General features: G+C 44.7%; 1 protein-coding gene across 1 annotated transcript in view; it reads left to right on the forward strand.

Annotated features, from left to right (window-relative positions):
- The window catches only part of LOC105026875 (gap junction delta-2 protein), a 31,547-nt gene extending 18,359 nt beyond the window's left edge, over positions 1–13,188 (forward strand). Inside the window, exon 2 of the mRNA XM_010898651.5 lies at positions 7,733–13,188. Within this exon, the coding sequence (XP_010896953.1) occupies positions 7,733–8,576 (844 nt within the window). The 3' untranslated portion in view covers positions 8,577–13,188. The remainder of the gene's footprint in view (positions 1–7,732) is intronic.
- Positions 13,189–13,198: the final 10 nt, after the last annotated feature.

The raw sequence follows: 13,198 nt of genomic DNA on the forward strand, positions 1-13,198 counted from the left end.
GTTTTACGTGAATTCGGAAACAGCAGTTACCTCGCACACCATTTTTCACCTCTGAACTGAACAGATGTGCTGTCCACTGCAACTGGTCTGATGCCCAGAGAGCCAAACAAACAGCCTTCCCTGTGGTCCAAAATGTCTGCAGGGTCCTAATGTCTGCTGCCATTAAAAACTAATCTGCATAAATGTGCCTTTTGGAATGGTTGTAGTGGCCTTTTTTCTAGTTGGCTTTGAGCTTGGCTGCATTACTGCAGTGTAATGTTTAAGTACATCTTTCATAAACTGATCTCTTTAAGTCTACTAGGTCAACTTCCTCTGATTGAAAACATGTATATAGAAATTTTAAGAAAAAATGCCGACCACTGACCTACTAGAAAGGATTTTAATACTTTCTAATAACATTGCTTAGCCTGATGTTTTTCTAGTCAATGATGGCATAATAATAATAGGATAGTATTGCTTTGGAAGAGCAAAATGCATTGGATGGTAAAATATCCCCAAAAAACATAAACGTGCACCCCTTGGGGTCCGCGGGACCAGGATTGGGAAACACTGTTATATACTGTTTGTGCTTGTAGTCATCAGGTGGCAGTATATCAAAACCAGTGGACCTTAAGGTTTTTTGGGTTATTTTACTATCCAATGCATTTTGCTCTTCTTGCAGCCCCCTCGTGTGAAATTTCCCCCACAATGCCCATAGTCTCAGGTGCCCTGTCATCAAGTAGCCCACCCCCCCCCCCCCCCCCCCCAGCGGGATTGAAGCCGTGGTCGCAGATGAAACAACTTCAGCAACATTTAGGACGACACATTTGGCTGCCTGCACTGTAGCATCCTGCCTGCCGGTGTTTCTTCTCAGCTTGCTGGGAAGCCAAGCAGCTTTGCTACACCAGAGCTGGTCCTCCCAGCTGAGACTGAGCTGATGAGCGCACCTCCTTTCTCTCACTCCCTTTCTGCCCCTCTGTTGTTGCCGTGGTAACTGGCAGAGGAAGTCGGGTGCAAGGGGATAGTGGAGGTGGGAGGGAAGGGAGGGGGGGGGGTATTTGTAGGTAGAGTTTGTGGGTTTTTGCCCCCTCTCCTGCTCCGACCCGTCTAAAGAACGAAATATTATCTGCAGGGGTTACAGGAACAGCCACCTTCATGAATCAGTCCCCCCAATTGGAAAGCCACATTAATGAATCAGTTAGCCACACCAATCGGAGAGAGATTCATGAGTCAGTGAGCCACACCAGTTGGAGAGCCACACTGATGAATCAGTTAGCCACACCAATCGGAGAGTGATTCATGAGTCAGTAAGCCACACCAATTGGAGAGCCACACTGATGAATCAGCTAGCCACACCAATCGGAGAGAGATTCATGACTCAGTAAGCCACACCAATTGGGGAGCCACATGGATGAATCAGTTAGCCACACCAATCGGAGAGAGATTCATGAGTCAGTAAACCACACCAATTGGGGAGCCACATTGATGAACCAGTTAGCCACACCAATCGTAGAGAGATTCCTGAGTCAGTGAGCCACACCAATTGGAGAGCCACATTGATGAATCAGTTAGCCACACCAATCGGAGAGACAGATTAATCAGTAAGCCACATCAAAGGGAGAGCCACATTAATGAATCAGTAAGCCTCATTGATGGTAGAGCCACATTAATAAATCAGTAAGCGATGGCTCTTCCTCTTCTTGTACAGTAGCATCACGTCAAAAGGCATCTCTGTGTTTTTGTTGTGTGTGGTGGCAACAAACAATGCACTCTGCTCAGCTTTTCATGTGCACTCTGTGAGACAGAATGTATCATTAACTTCATACGACGTTGCACACACTTAATTAGTCATTGCTTTACATAGGAACATGACTTCAAACAAATGAACCTCCCCCTTGGCTTTTGTTCAAACCTCGATGAAATGGAAAAAGAAGCTGCCTGCGTTCTGTGGTCAGGATGGTTTTTTATTTTATTTTACATAATCACAGGTGGTTGAATGAAAATGCAAACGGGAGCAATTTAGCGTAAAAAAAATACTAGGGTGCTGGAGGGTGGAGTTAGGACACTGTGGAGAAGCAGGTGGGGAAGGGGGGCTAGGCAAACAGAAGCACAGTCGACTGGTTCGGAAAAATTTTCACAAAGATTCACAAAGGGGGTTTCATCCACCACTGGACAGATTCTGTCGACAATGAGGCTTCACACAAAAAGGGAAAATAATCTCTATTTGAAGCTTATTCCGTTGAAACGCACGGCCGAGATAGTGGGAAGGGGGAGGGGGTTAGGAATGGAGGGATGGAGGGATGGAGGGAGAGAGAGAGAGAGAGAAAGGGCGAGGGGGAAATTGAGAGACAAGAAGGGGAAAAATTATGGAAGATATTAAGAAGAAGGTAAAGACGCAGGCATAGGTAGTATATGTCTGATGGCAGAAAATAACCAAAATCCTAATGCAAGAATCCTCCATTGGCCCTGATGCAGATTAAGGATGTTGGTTTGCGTGCTGGAACCATTATATAATATATATATATCTCCCTGATGAGATTTTCGTCTTTCATCGCTTTCCGTTTTTTTTTCACTCTCCCCACCCCAGTGGCAGGTTTTATTCTCCTTAATTTAAGCAAAATTACTATTTCTGTGACTTTTTAAATCCCTGGCCGGAGCTAATTGGTCTTACACTAATTTGATTCTTTCCCTCTGTATCTATTCATTTTTTTTCAACACCATTGACTGATATCTACCTGCTTCAAGCAACAAGGCTTCAGAGCTGCTATTTTGAATTACTCTCCATCCTAAGCTCCTTTACAGAGTCAGTACAAGGGCATAGGCAGTTATTTATTTTCCTTTCTACTGCATTTTCATCCAGCACAGATTGCAGGTGGGCGGGTTAGGAGAGTTCACATTTATTCCATTGCCTGAGAGGTATATGTGAATACGGGCTGACTTTGGGTCAGATTAAAAAATCCCCCCTGATCCCACATCTGTGGCATGTGCCGGCCGGTAAAGCTGTTCCAATTGGTAGATGAACAATCCCCTGGAGCAATCAAACGACATCTAACTATTTGGCAATACCAACCCTGTATCCAACTTAAACTTGAGAATGTGGCAATTCCTCAGGGACCGGATTACACTATGGTTTGGCGTTTTGACTACACCATGCTGTATCTCAGATGTTTTGACTACACCATGCTGTATCTCAGATGCTTTGACTACACCATGCTGTATCTCAGATGTTTTGACTTCACCATGCTGTATCTCAGATGCTTTGACTACACCATGCTGTATCTCAGATGTTTTGACGACACCATGCTGTATCTCAGATGTTTTGACTACACCATGCTGCATCTCAGATGCTTTGACTACACCATGCTGTATCTCAGATGTTTTGACTCCACCATGCTGTATCTCAGATGTTTTGACGACACCATGCTGTATCTCAGTTGTTTTGACTACACCATGCCGTATCTCAGTTGTTTTGACTACACCATGCTGTATCTCAGATGCTTTGACTACACCATGCTGTATCTCAGATGTTATGACTCCACCATGCTGTATCTCAGATGCTTTGACTACACCATGCTGTATCTCAGATGTTTTGACTACACCATGCTGTATCTCAGATGCTTTGACTGCACCATGCTGTATCTCAGATGTTATGACTTCACCATGCTGTATCTCAGATGCTTTGACTACACCATGCTGTATCTCAGATGTTTTGACTACACCATTCTGTATCTCAGATGTTTTGACTACACCATTCTGTATCTCAGATGTTATGACTTCACCATGCTGTATCTCAGATGCTTTGACTACACCATGCTGTATCTCAGACGTTTTGACTACATCATGCTGTATCTCAGATGTTTTGACTACACCATGCTGTATCTCAGATAATTTGACTACACCATGCTGTAGCTCAGATGTTGGTCAATTTATTGTCATTTGGAGTGCTATTTTTGCTCACAGACCACTTATGGTGGGCTTGCAAATCTATTCTGAAGGCATGCGGTTTACTGTTCCACAAACAATCATAATAACAATCAAATTTTACCGGTACTGTCAGACATTGCAGTCTCCAATCTACTGTCTAATCAAAACAACATTGACACTGTTGGCTCAAAAAGCAAACGTAACACAATATCTGACTAGTAATGTCCAGCATGTTGCCCCTATCTGTCCGTCAGTCTGTCCTTTTGCAACTTTCCAATGCTATGTCACGTTTCATTGCCCAAATGGTTTGGAGACCCTTGGTAAGTAGATGATAGTAGGCTCAAGTTGCCCCTATTGCTAACACATTTAGCCATGTCCAAATGTAAGCAGGTAAACCTGCAGAATTCCCACATATTTCCCTAAGGCAATGTGTCATGGCAAGACATTCACAAACTCACATGATTCTACTGTCGTCATCACTTTAAACAGGTATCACTTCTTAATTAGTTCCAAGGCTGCTGGGTTGGTGTTGTCAGACGCAGATGGTTAAACCTCCGCCTGGCGTGCGCCGAGCGATTATTATAATTCATGACGCAAAGCACGATGATTCACGATGTTATTAATAGAGTGGAGTGTGATTCGCTCTGAACTCTTCGAGAGCGGCCTGCGCCGCCACGCAAAAAGGCTTTCCGTCCTCTAGTATTAAAATGCCTGCTTTGTTTCGTTTCTGAAAAATCGAGTTGAGTGTTCTGAGTGAGAGTGGTTTCAGTTGGCAGTCAGGAAGAGGCCTCTTGACTGCTCTCAGAATGAATAAGCAGCACTACTCTGTGACAGCACACACTGTGTATATATCCATGCCTTCTCACAGGTTATTTCCACAATTACTTTTCTCAACATGTCACATTAAGATCTATCTATTTACCAATCTGTCTGTCTGTATCTATCTCTCTATCTGATAAACTAATGTTCTATTACATGTACAAAAGTATGTTAAGTGCCCTTCATCATTACAAGACCGGGTTTGAATTCTGCTCCTAGATAAGCCCAGGGGTCCAGTGGATGGTGGTGTATTCGGCCAGCTGGGGTTTACGCAATCGAATATTGCTTCCTTGTCGCACTCTCTTATGGCGGCCTGGGCACCTGTGACATCGATCTAGGTAGAGGGCCAGAGAGTGGGTTGCTTCTGCTGTGTAAGGATTCTAGTGAGGGCGTTCTGGTTGAGCGAGCAACGTTATAATCATTGAAAGTGTTTCGGACACATTCTCAACATCGACTGTCCCGTGTCTGTGGGAAGTTATTGCGGTTAAACAGGGCCTCAGTCACAAATTCAATTTAATACAAAATCGGAAAAAGAAAAACAGTACAAATTGGACTGCAGAATTAAGTTCTAATTAAGAATTAATTAAGAACGAACCAGCTGAGTGGAGAACGACAATCAGCCGCCCAAATGTACACGAATGTCCATTTACACACATGCCGTACTTGGCGTAATGGTTGCTCAGCTGGGAACAGTTTGAATCTTGGTTTGTTCGGTCTCTCGTTAACGGGGGTGAAACAAGTCGTTGATTACCTCATTCGGGGGCGTGCAGCAGATGGCTGGATGTAGAGGATGTAGTTTACCTCTGCAGTGGATGGACGACCGCCTCCTCGGATTCTTGGAGTTGATGGTCCCTTTAAATCAGAACAATTTTGAGGAGATGATCATGGATGTTTGGGGTAATTGTCTTGCTGAAGGATGAATCTTCCCAGGCCTCTTGCAGAGTTAACTTTCCAGGTACTGGCGCAGAGAAACAACCCCATAGCATGATGCTGCCACCACCATGCTTCACGGTAGAGATGGTCTTCTCAGGACAATGTGCCATGTTAGGCTTGCACAAAACATAGCGCTTAAAGTCTCATCAGGCCATATACACTCACCTAAAGGATTATTAGGAACACCTGTTCAATTTCTCATTAATGCAATTATCTAATCAACCAATCACATGGCAGTTGCTTCAATGCATGTAGGGGTGTGGTCCTGGTCAAGACAATCTCCTGAACTCCAAACTGAATGTCAGAATGGGAAAGAAAGGTGATTTAAGCAATTTTGAGCGTGGCATGGTTGTTGGTGCCAGACGGGCCGGTCTGAGTATTTCACAATCTGCTCAGTTACTGGGATTTTCACGCACAACCATTTCTAGGGTTTACAAAGAATGGTGTGAAAAGGGAAAAACATCCAGTATGCGGCAGTCCTGTGGGCGAAAATGCCTTGTTGATGCTAGAGGTCAGAGGAGAATGGCCCAACTGATTCAAGCTGATAGAAGAGCAACTGAAATAACCACTTGTTACAACCGAGGTATGCAGCAAAGCATTTGTGAAGCCACAACATGCCCAACCTTGAGGCGGATGGGCTACAACAGCAGAAGACCCCACCGGGTACCACTCATCTCAACTACAAATAGGAAAAAGAGGCTACAATATGCACAAGCTCACCAAAATTGGACAGTTGAAGACTGGAAGAATGTTGCCTGGTCTGATGAGTCTCGATTTCTGTTGAGACATTCAGATGGTAGAGCCCGAAATTTGGCGTAAACAGAATGAGAACATGGATCCATCATGCCATGTTACCACTGTGCAGGCTGGTGGTGGTGGTGTAATGGTGTGGGGGATGTTTTCTTGGCACACTTTAGGCCCCTTAGTGCCAACTGGGCATCATTAAAATGCCACGGCCTACCTGAGCATTGTTTCTGACCATGTCCATCCCTTTATGACCACCATGTACCCATCCTCTGATGGCTACTTCCAGCAGGATAATGCACCATGTCACAAAGCTCGAATCATTTCAAATTCGTTTCTTGAACATGACAATGAGTTCAATGTACTGAAATGGCCCCCACAGTCACCAGATCTCAACCCAATAGAGCATCTTTGGGATGTGGTGGAACGGGAGCTTCGTGCCCTGGATGTGCATCCCACAAATCTCCATTAACTGCAAGATGCTATCCTATCAATATGGACCAACATTTCTAAGGAATGCTTTCAGCACCTTGTTGAATCAGTGCCACGTAGAATTAAGGCAGTTCTGAAGGCGAAAGGGGGTCAAACACAGTATTAGTATGGTGTTCCTAATAATCCTTTAGGTGAGTGTAATCTCCTTTCACTTGCTGTCAGAGTCTCCCACATGACCTCTTAATTTTTTCAACAATGGCACCTTCCCATTAAGGTCACTTTTGTGAAGCACCCGGGCCATTGTTGCAATATGTCTCCCAGCTCAGCTGTGAAAGACTGTAACTCTATTAGAGTTGCCATAGGTCACTTGGTGGCCTCTCTGACTAGTGCCCTCTTAAAGCCTTCTTAATAAATTACTTTACTGAGCTCCGGGGGATATTAAATGCCTTAGAAATGTTCTTATATCCTATCCTTGATTAGTGCTTTTGAAGAACCTCATTCTGGATTTGCTTTGAACGTTACATCATCTTTATTATGTTGTTTTTGTTAGGAATTGTGCTAACCGATTGTTTGTAACACAGCTCACTCAGGTGTCACATCAAAGGGTGTGAATACTTATGTAATCAATTATTTTCTGTTTTTAATTAATTTAGAAAAATATGCAGATTTGACCTTTCACTTGGCCACTTATGGACCCTTTTTGTGCATTAATCAGTTAAAAAAAAAATCCAATTAAGTCCATTGTGATTTCATGCTGTAACACAAAATGTAGAAGACTCCAAGAGCCACAAGTGCCACAATACCCACGATGACTTCTCAGAGCCCCAAAATCTGTTTTTACTGAGAAAGTCTCCACTGAGAAAATACAACTGTCATACTTTATTTTCTTCATCCCTGACAGGATTCTTCTGACCGTGGTGGTGATCTTTCGGATCCTGATTGTGGCCATAGTGGGCGAGACGGTGTACGAGGACGAGCAGACCATGTTCATATGCAACACCCTGCAGCCGGGATGCAACCAGGCCTGCTATGACAAGGCCTTCCCCATCTCGCACATCCGCTACTGGGTCTTCCAGATCATCCTGGTGTGCACACCCAGCCTGTGCTTCATCACCTACTCCGTGCACCAGTCGGCCAAGCAGCGCGACCGCCGCTACTCCTTCCTCTACCCGCTGCTGGAGCGCTCCGAGTACAGCCATGGCAGCGCCCGAAAGCTCCGCAACATCAACGGCATCATGGTGCACCACGGCGACGGAGGTGGGAAAGATGAACACGACTGCATGGAGGTCAAGGAGATCCCCAACGCGCCCCGTGGACTGACACACGGCAAGAAGTCCAAGCAGCGCCAGCAGGAGGGTATCTCGCGCTTCTACATCATCCAGGTGGTGTTCCGCAACGCGCTGGAGATCGGATTCCTGGCGGGCCAGTACTTCCTGTATGGCTTCAGTGTGCCGGGAATCTTTGAGTGCGACCGCTACCCGTGCCTGAAGGAGGTGGAGTGCTACGTGTCGCGGCCCACCGAGAAGACGGTCTTCCTGGTGTTCATGTTCGCCGTGAGCGGCGTCTGTGTGCTGCTCAACCTGGCGGAGCTCAACCACCTGGGCTGGAGGAAGATCAAGGCCGCCATCCGAGGCGTGCAGGCTCGCCGGAAGTCCATCTGCGAGATCCGCAAGAAGGACATGGCCCACCTGTCGCAGCCCCCCAACATGGGCCGGACCCAGTCCAGCGAGTCCGCCTACGTCTGATGGAGACAGGCTAGAATCTGTGGCAGTGCGACGAGGCGGGGGGGGGGGGGACTATTTTGCTCTCTTTTCAGAGTTTGATTAGGAAGGAGGTGGAAAAAAGGGCATGGTGAAAGATGCCGTAGAATATTTGGTGCACATTTTTTTTTTTTTTCTTACTTGGCTTTTTTTCATACCTTGACATGGGAATTGTTTTTCAGTTGGGTCATGTGGGAGAGGCTGTCGCCTGTATAGTTTCCGGGCCAGAGCCGGTGGGGCCGAGGAGGGGACTGATCGTCTGTCACGGTGCTGTTCTGGCTCATATCTACCGTGAGGAGGGATCCTTAACTGTAAAAGGAGCGGAAGGGCTGTCGTGACAATGATCTACTCTCCGAAGGCAAAGTTCAGGGAATCTGCCCTCTGACCCCTCTCTTCTCTGCAGAGAGAATGGTGTAGCTCTTAAATTGCTCTCCGGAGTAGTGAACCAATCCCGTCATTGGGATCCCAGAGAAGTGTTGCCCTCCCAGAACAATTTTAAAGAGCTGGTGCCGGGGAAAAAATTACGTTTATGTTTCGTCTCCTGGCAAACGAATATTAAAACAAACACAGTGAAGGAATATTATAAACACATCTTCTCTCCTGTTCTCTACCGCTGGCACCTTCACCTTTAAATCTGGGTTGGGATGACAGCTGAGTCTTTTTCTCCTGTCCTCCTTGGTGTAACATTTAGAGAGGAACCAACGGAGGCTTTAAATAACAATACCTGCACTCAAAAACTGCTCACCTGCCACCAACTCCTAACAACCCGATTCATGGTTTTTTTCCCCCAGAACTTTATAGTGGTGACTTCTATGAGACTGGCAAAAAGAAACGGGATAGCGAGAGAGTGTGAGAGAGTGGAGAAAGAGAGGGGGTGGACACAAGAGAGGACATGACTTGAGACAAAGAGAAATGAAGAGGTATATTCTCCTTGAACGGTGGCTAGTGAGAAACCCAATCATCATATCACTAATCACTGTGACGAGTCACTATAATATCACTGTTACTGAGTTGATATCATATTTCTTCTGACAGTTAGTGCCATCCTTATGATTAACTTCCTGTTTGAAAGTTATTTTATATTATTTAATATAATTTAGTTGAGGAAGTATTTAAAAAATAAACGTATTTGTCTTCATGTGGGAGGGGAGTCAGCAAAACATGCTGTTGATTAGGATCTACTTCAAATGTTTTAAATGTCTGTATTTTCAAATGTTTCATTTCAAAGCACTTGTGTCAATGGATCTGACAGTGTCTGAGAGGAGGATCTCATCAGGTCATAGAAAAAGACTTAGAAAGTAGTGTTTCTGTAAAGAACAAGGTGTTATTTTGAATTGTGCTCTTGACAGAGGCTGTGTCCATTTACTAGTTTGTTCTGCATTCGTACGTGGTGATCAGTGTGCATGCCTTTAACAGAAAAGAAAAAACTGAAAGATTATATCGGACCTTGATCGTTGAAGACCGGCAAAACTCCGGTCGGGAGAATTGCTCTGTGGAATCAGAAAATAAAAAAAGAGCAACACACCCTCGCCCAATGCTCACTGAACACAGTGTTTGGCTTTCCTGCAACAGCGGCCGACTCGGAAAGGGACCTGGCATTTGAATCCCAATGCCCTTTGAACCCCGAGGTGAGACCCGACCCGGGAGGCGCCGGTTGGGAGGGGCCTTGTGGACAGCAGAATGGCCTCACAGCAAGACCAAACGTGACCAGCCGGATGAGGAGCGTCAACAGGCAGTACAACCGTGCCTCCTGTGCTCCCAATGTGCCATGTACGTTGTGTGTGCGTAATTATGCCATGACCTTCAGAGGGAGGCACGCCCACACCGGCTACGGTTGATGTCCTGTCCGGAGAGCGGATCAGCGTGGTTCCGCCCGAGTGGAACCGATTGGGCTGGCGCCTTCCCCCGCTCATCCGTAACACCCAATTCCGTTGGAGCCTTGACGTGGGCGGAGGAAACGCACGGCCTGGAGCGTGTGGTGTGTGGACTCTACAGCACCCCGCACACAAAAACACTCTGGAGCTTGGTAGAGAAGGGGGGAGGGCTAGAGAGGGAGACGGTTGCTGGAAGATGTTTGCAACAGCAGCATGTTATTCTTTTGACTCATCTGTCAGGCAGGTATCAGAGTTTGATATACTCAGCTTGGCAGATACAAATTCTGTTTGAATGTTCAGAGAGCGCTGCATTCTTCCCCCGTGGCTTCTGCTAAGTGATAAATTTGGCTTTGGCTTTTTTTATTTTTTTAACTTCAGACAGCATGGGTTTCTTTTTGTGTGTGTAATGCTCTGTTAACCAAATTATAGAGTTCACGATGAAGATGTTTGGGTTTACGATGACATCGGCTGGGATAGGGCCAAACCAACTCCAGCCGAAAGTGGAGCGCAGAGAAGAACTGGCCTATCCTGTGTTTCACACTACTCTAAATTTAGATGACAAAAGCCAAAACTAAGAAAACAGACATGGGAGAGGAAATATAACTGTCGGCACCCATGGAACCTGGAAATATGTGGTTATATGTAGTTGCAGATTGGCTTGAAAATAACAGTAAATGTACCATGTCCTGAACAGAATGATTGAAGGCCACACTGTTCAGACAAATAGCAGCAAAACTAATATTTGGGGGACTCAAGAAAAAAAGGACCAGTGCTTTAGAAATGCCAACTGTGTATTTACAGTCCCTTTCAACCCGTGACTGATGTGGAGGTCTAGTCTTATTGAGCTGTGAAGTGGCCCGAGTCTGTCCATTCACCCACTCACGTCTGTGATAAACTGTGCGAAAGGTGCAGTTAATTTCCAGATGGAATTAGTCTCCCTCTTCTTAGCTTGTAGAATGTCCGTTTTGATTGGTCGTGGAGGAGTACTGAGAAGTTGACTGTTGACAGGGCATGAATAGTTAAGGCATGCCTTTCCCTCAGTTACCTTAAGCACATCCCTCTCTTCAGGAAGGACTTACATTGTGACCTTGGGAAGGATGGTCTGAGGTGTTGTGTAGTTCTGAATGTATAGGACTTTCCATTCTCTGTCCTGGCTCTTCACGGCTACTCTCCCGGCTGGCCTCATTTAGGGGTACACGACAATTCACAGGGTTTTTGCAGACACACTGTACTCTCCAGACTATTTTTCTGGAAAATGATTATTATGCAATTTCGTTTCCTTTTTTTCTGGCTTGCGGATTAATTTAGTCTTCTGTTGCTTTTTTTGTACAGTGATGTGATTGTTTTTAATGTGAAGAACAAAACTTTTTTAAATGTGCAAACTGGGGGAGTGTATTGAAATACGTGTTATATTTCTGCCCTTGCCAAAGTTATATGCAAATTACATGGGGACAAATGTATTATTTTTAAACGCATGTACAATGGCTAGAATAAGTATGTTTCTACCGTTTCTTCTATCTAAACTTAATCTTAAAAAAGAAATGCTTTTAAGTAGTCTTAGCTATGGAGATAAACATGTAATGGAAAAGTAATGCCAAGAACCCTTTTTAACTATTTTATGAAATCAGTAAATAACAAATCAGTTGTTTCTAAACCGAATAGCTTAGAATTAAGCCCTGCAGTTTTTTGTTTTCTTTCAGCCACACCTTTGAGATACTTTGAATTATCCACTATGTAAAGTGATTGGGAAAAGAAAAACTCTCAAGATGTGGATACGATGAGTTATATGTGAAGTGTAAGGCAAATGTTTCAGGCATTTTCAAGCCATGGAGAAGACAGAATAAACTTCACTCCAATGTGAAACCAGTGAAGCCCATAGCACGCCCCTAGACACAACAGCACGAGGTAGACACTGAGTCTTTCACTCAGTCAAAACTGTTTCAGGAATTTTTCACTTATAAATTACTACACATCTTTTAAAGGAAGATTTTTATTAACATTTTTACAATTAATACAACCAAACTTTTGTAAACAGTGACAGCCTCTAGGTTCCTCCTTACACAGGAAACATGCATCGACAACGTCTAGCTAAAGAGGGGCACTTCAAGTATCGTGAGACATAATTTACACAAGGAAGTTCCTGTGTTCAGAAACGTTCTCAAAACTAGTTAGATGGTAAGAAAATCCCTTTAACCGACAGAGTTGTTGCAAAACAGGCCCATCAACTCTGACTCTGTGGCCGCCATTTTATATTCAAGCCTCAAACATGTTGACTAAAATGTTGGTGCTATCTACCCCCATTGTGGACTATCACCAGGAGATCCATTTACCATGCAGATTCAGAGAAACCTTTCCTGGTAGAGAAGCGAGGACCTGAGCTCACACACTTCCAATTGGCAGGAATGGATACCATCTGTGGTGGCAGAGAGCAAATATTGAACATGCCACTTTATATGCCTGCTTTACCACCCCACCAAACCACCAACAGTACCACCTGTCTGAAGCCAGGATTCATTCCAACCTAGCAATGTTTACACTTGACCTCTATATTAACAATATTCACCCCGTCCTTACACATTTCTAACTCCGAAAAGTTTACCTTTGAGTGAGAGTCCTGCTAACATTTGTAGGTTTTTATACAGTACCCAAGACCAATCTTACAGTAGGCTTTAACACAGTACCCAAGACCAGTTTAGTAGTATTTGTAGGTTTTTAATCAATACCCAAGACCAG

This window comes from Esox lucius, chromosome 1 (genome assembly GCF_011004845.1).
Source record: "Esox lucius isolate fEsoLuc1 chromosome 1, fEsoLuc1.pri, whole genome shotgun sequence".
In the NCBI taxonomy this organism is placed as follows: Eukaryota; Metazoa; Chordata; class Actinopteri; order Esociformes; family Esocidae; genus Esox; species Esox lucius.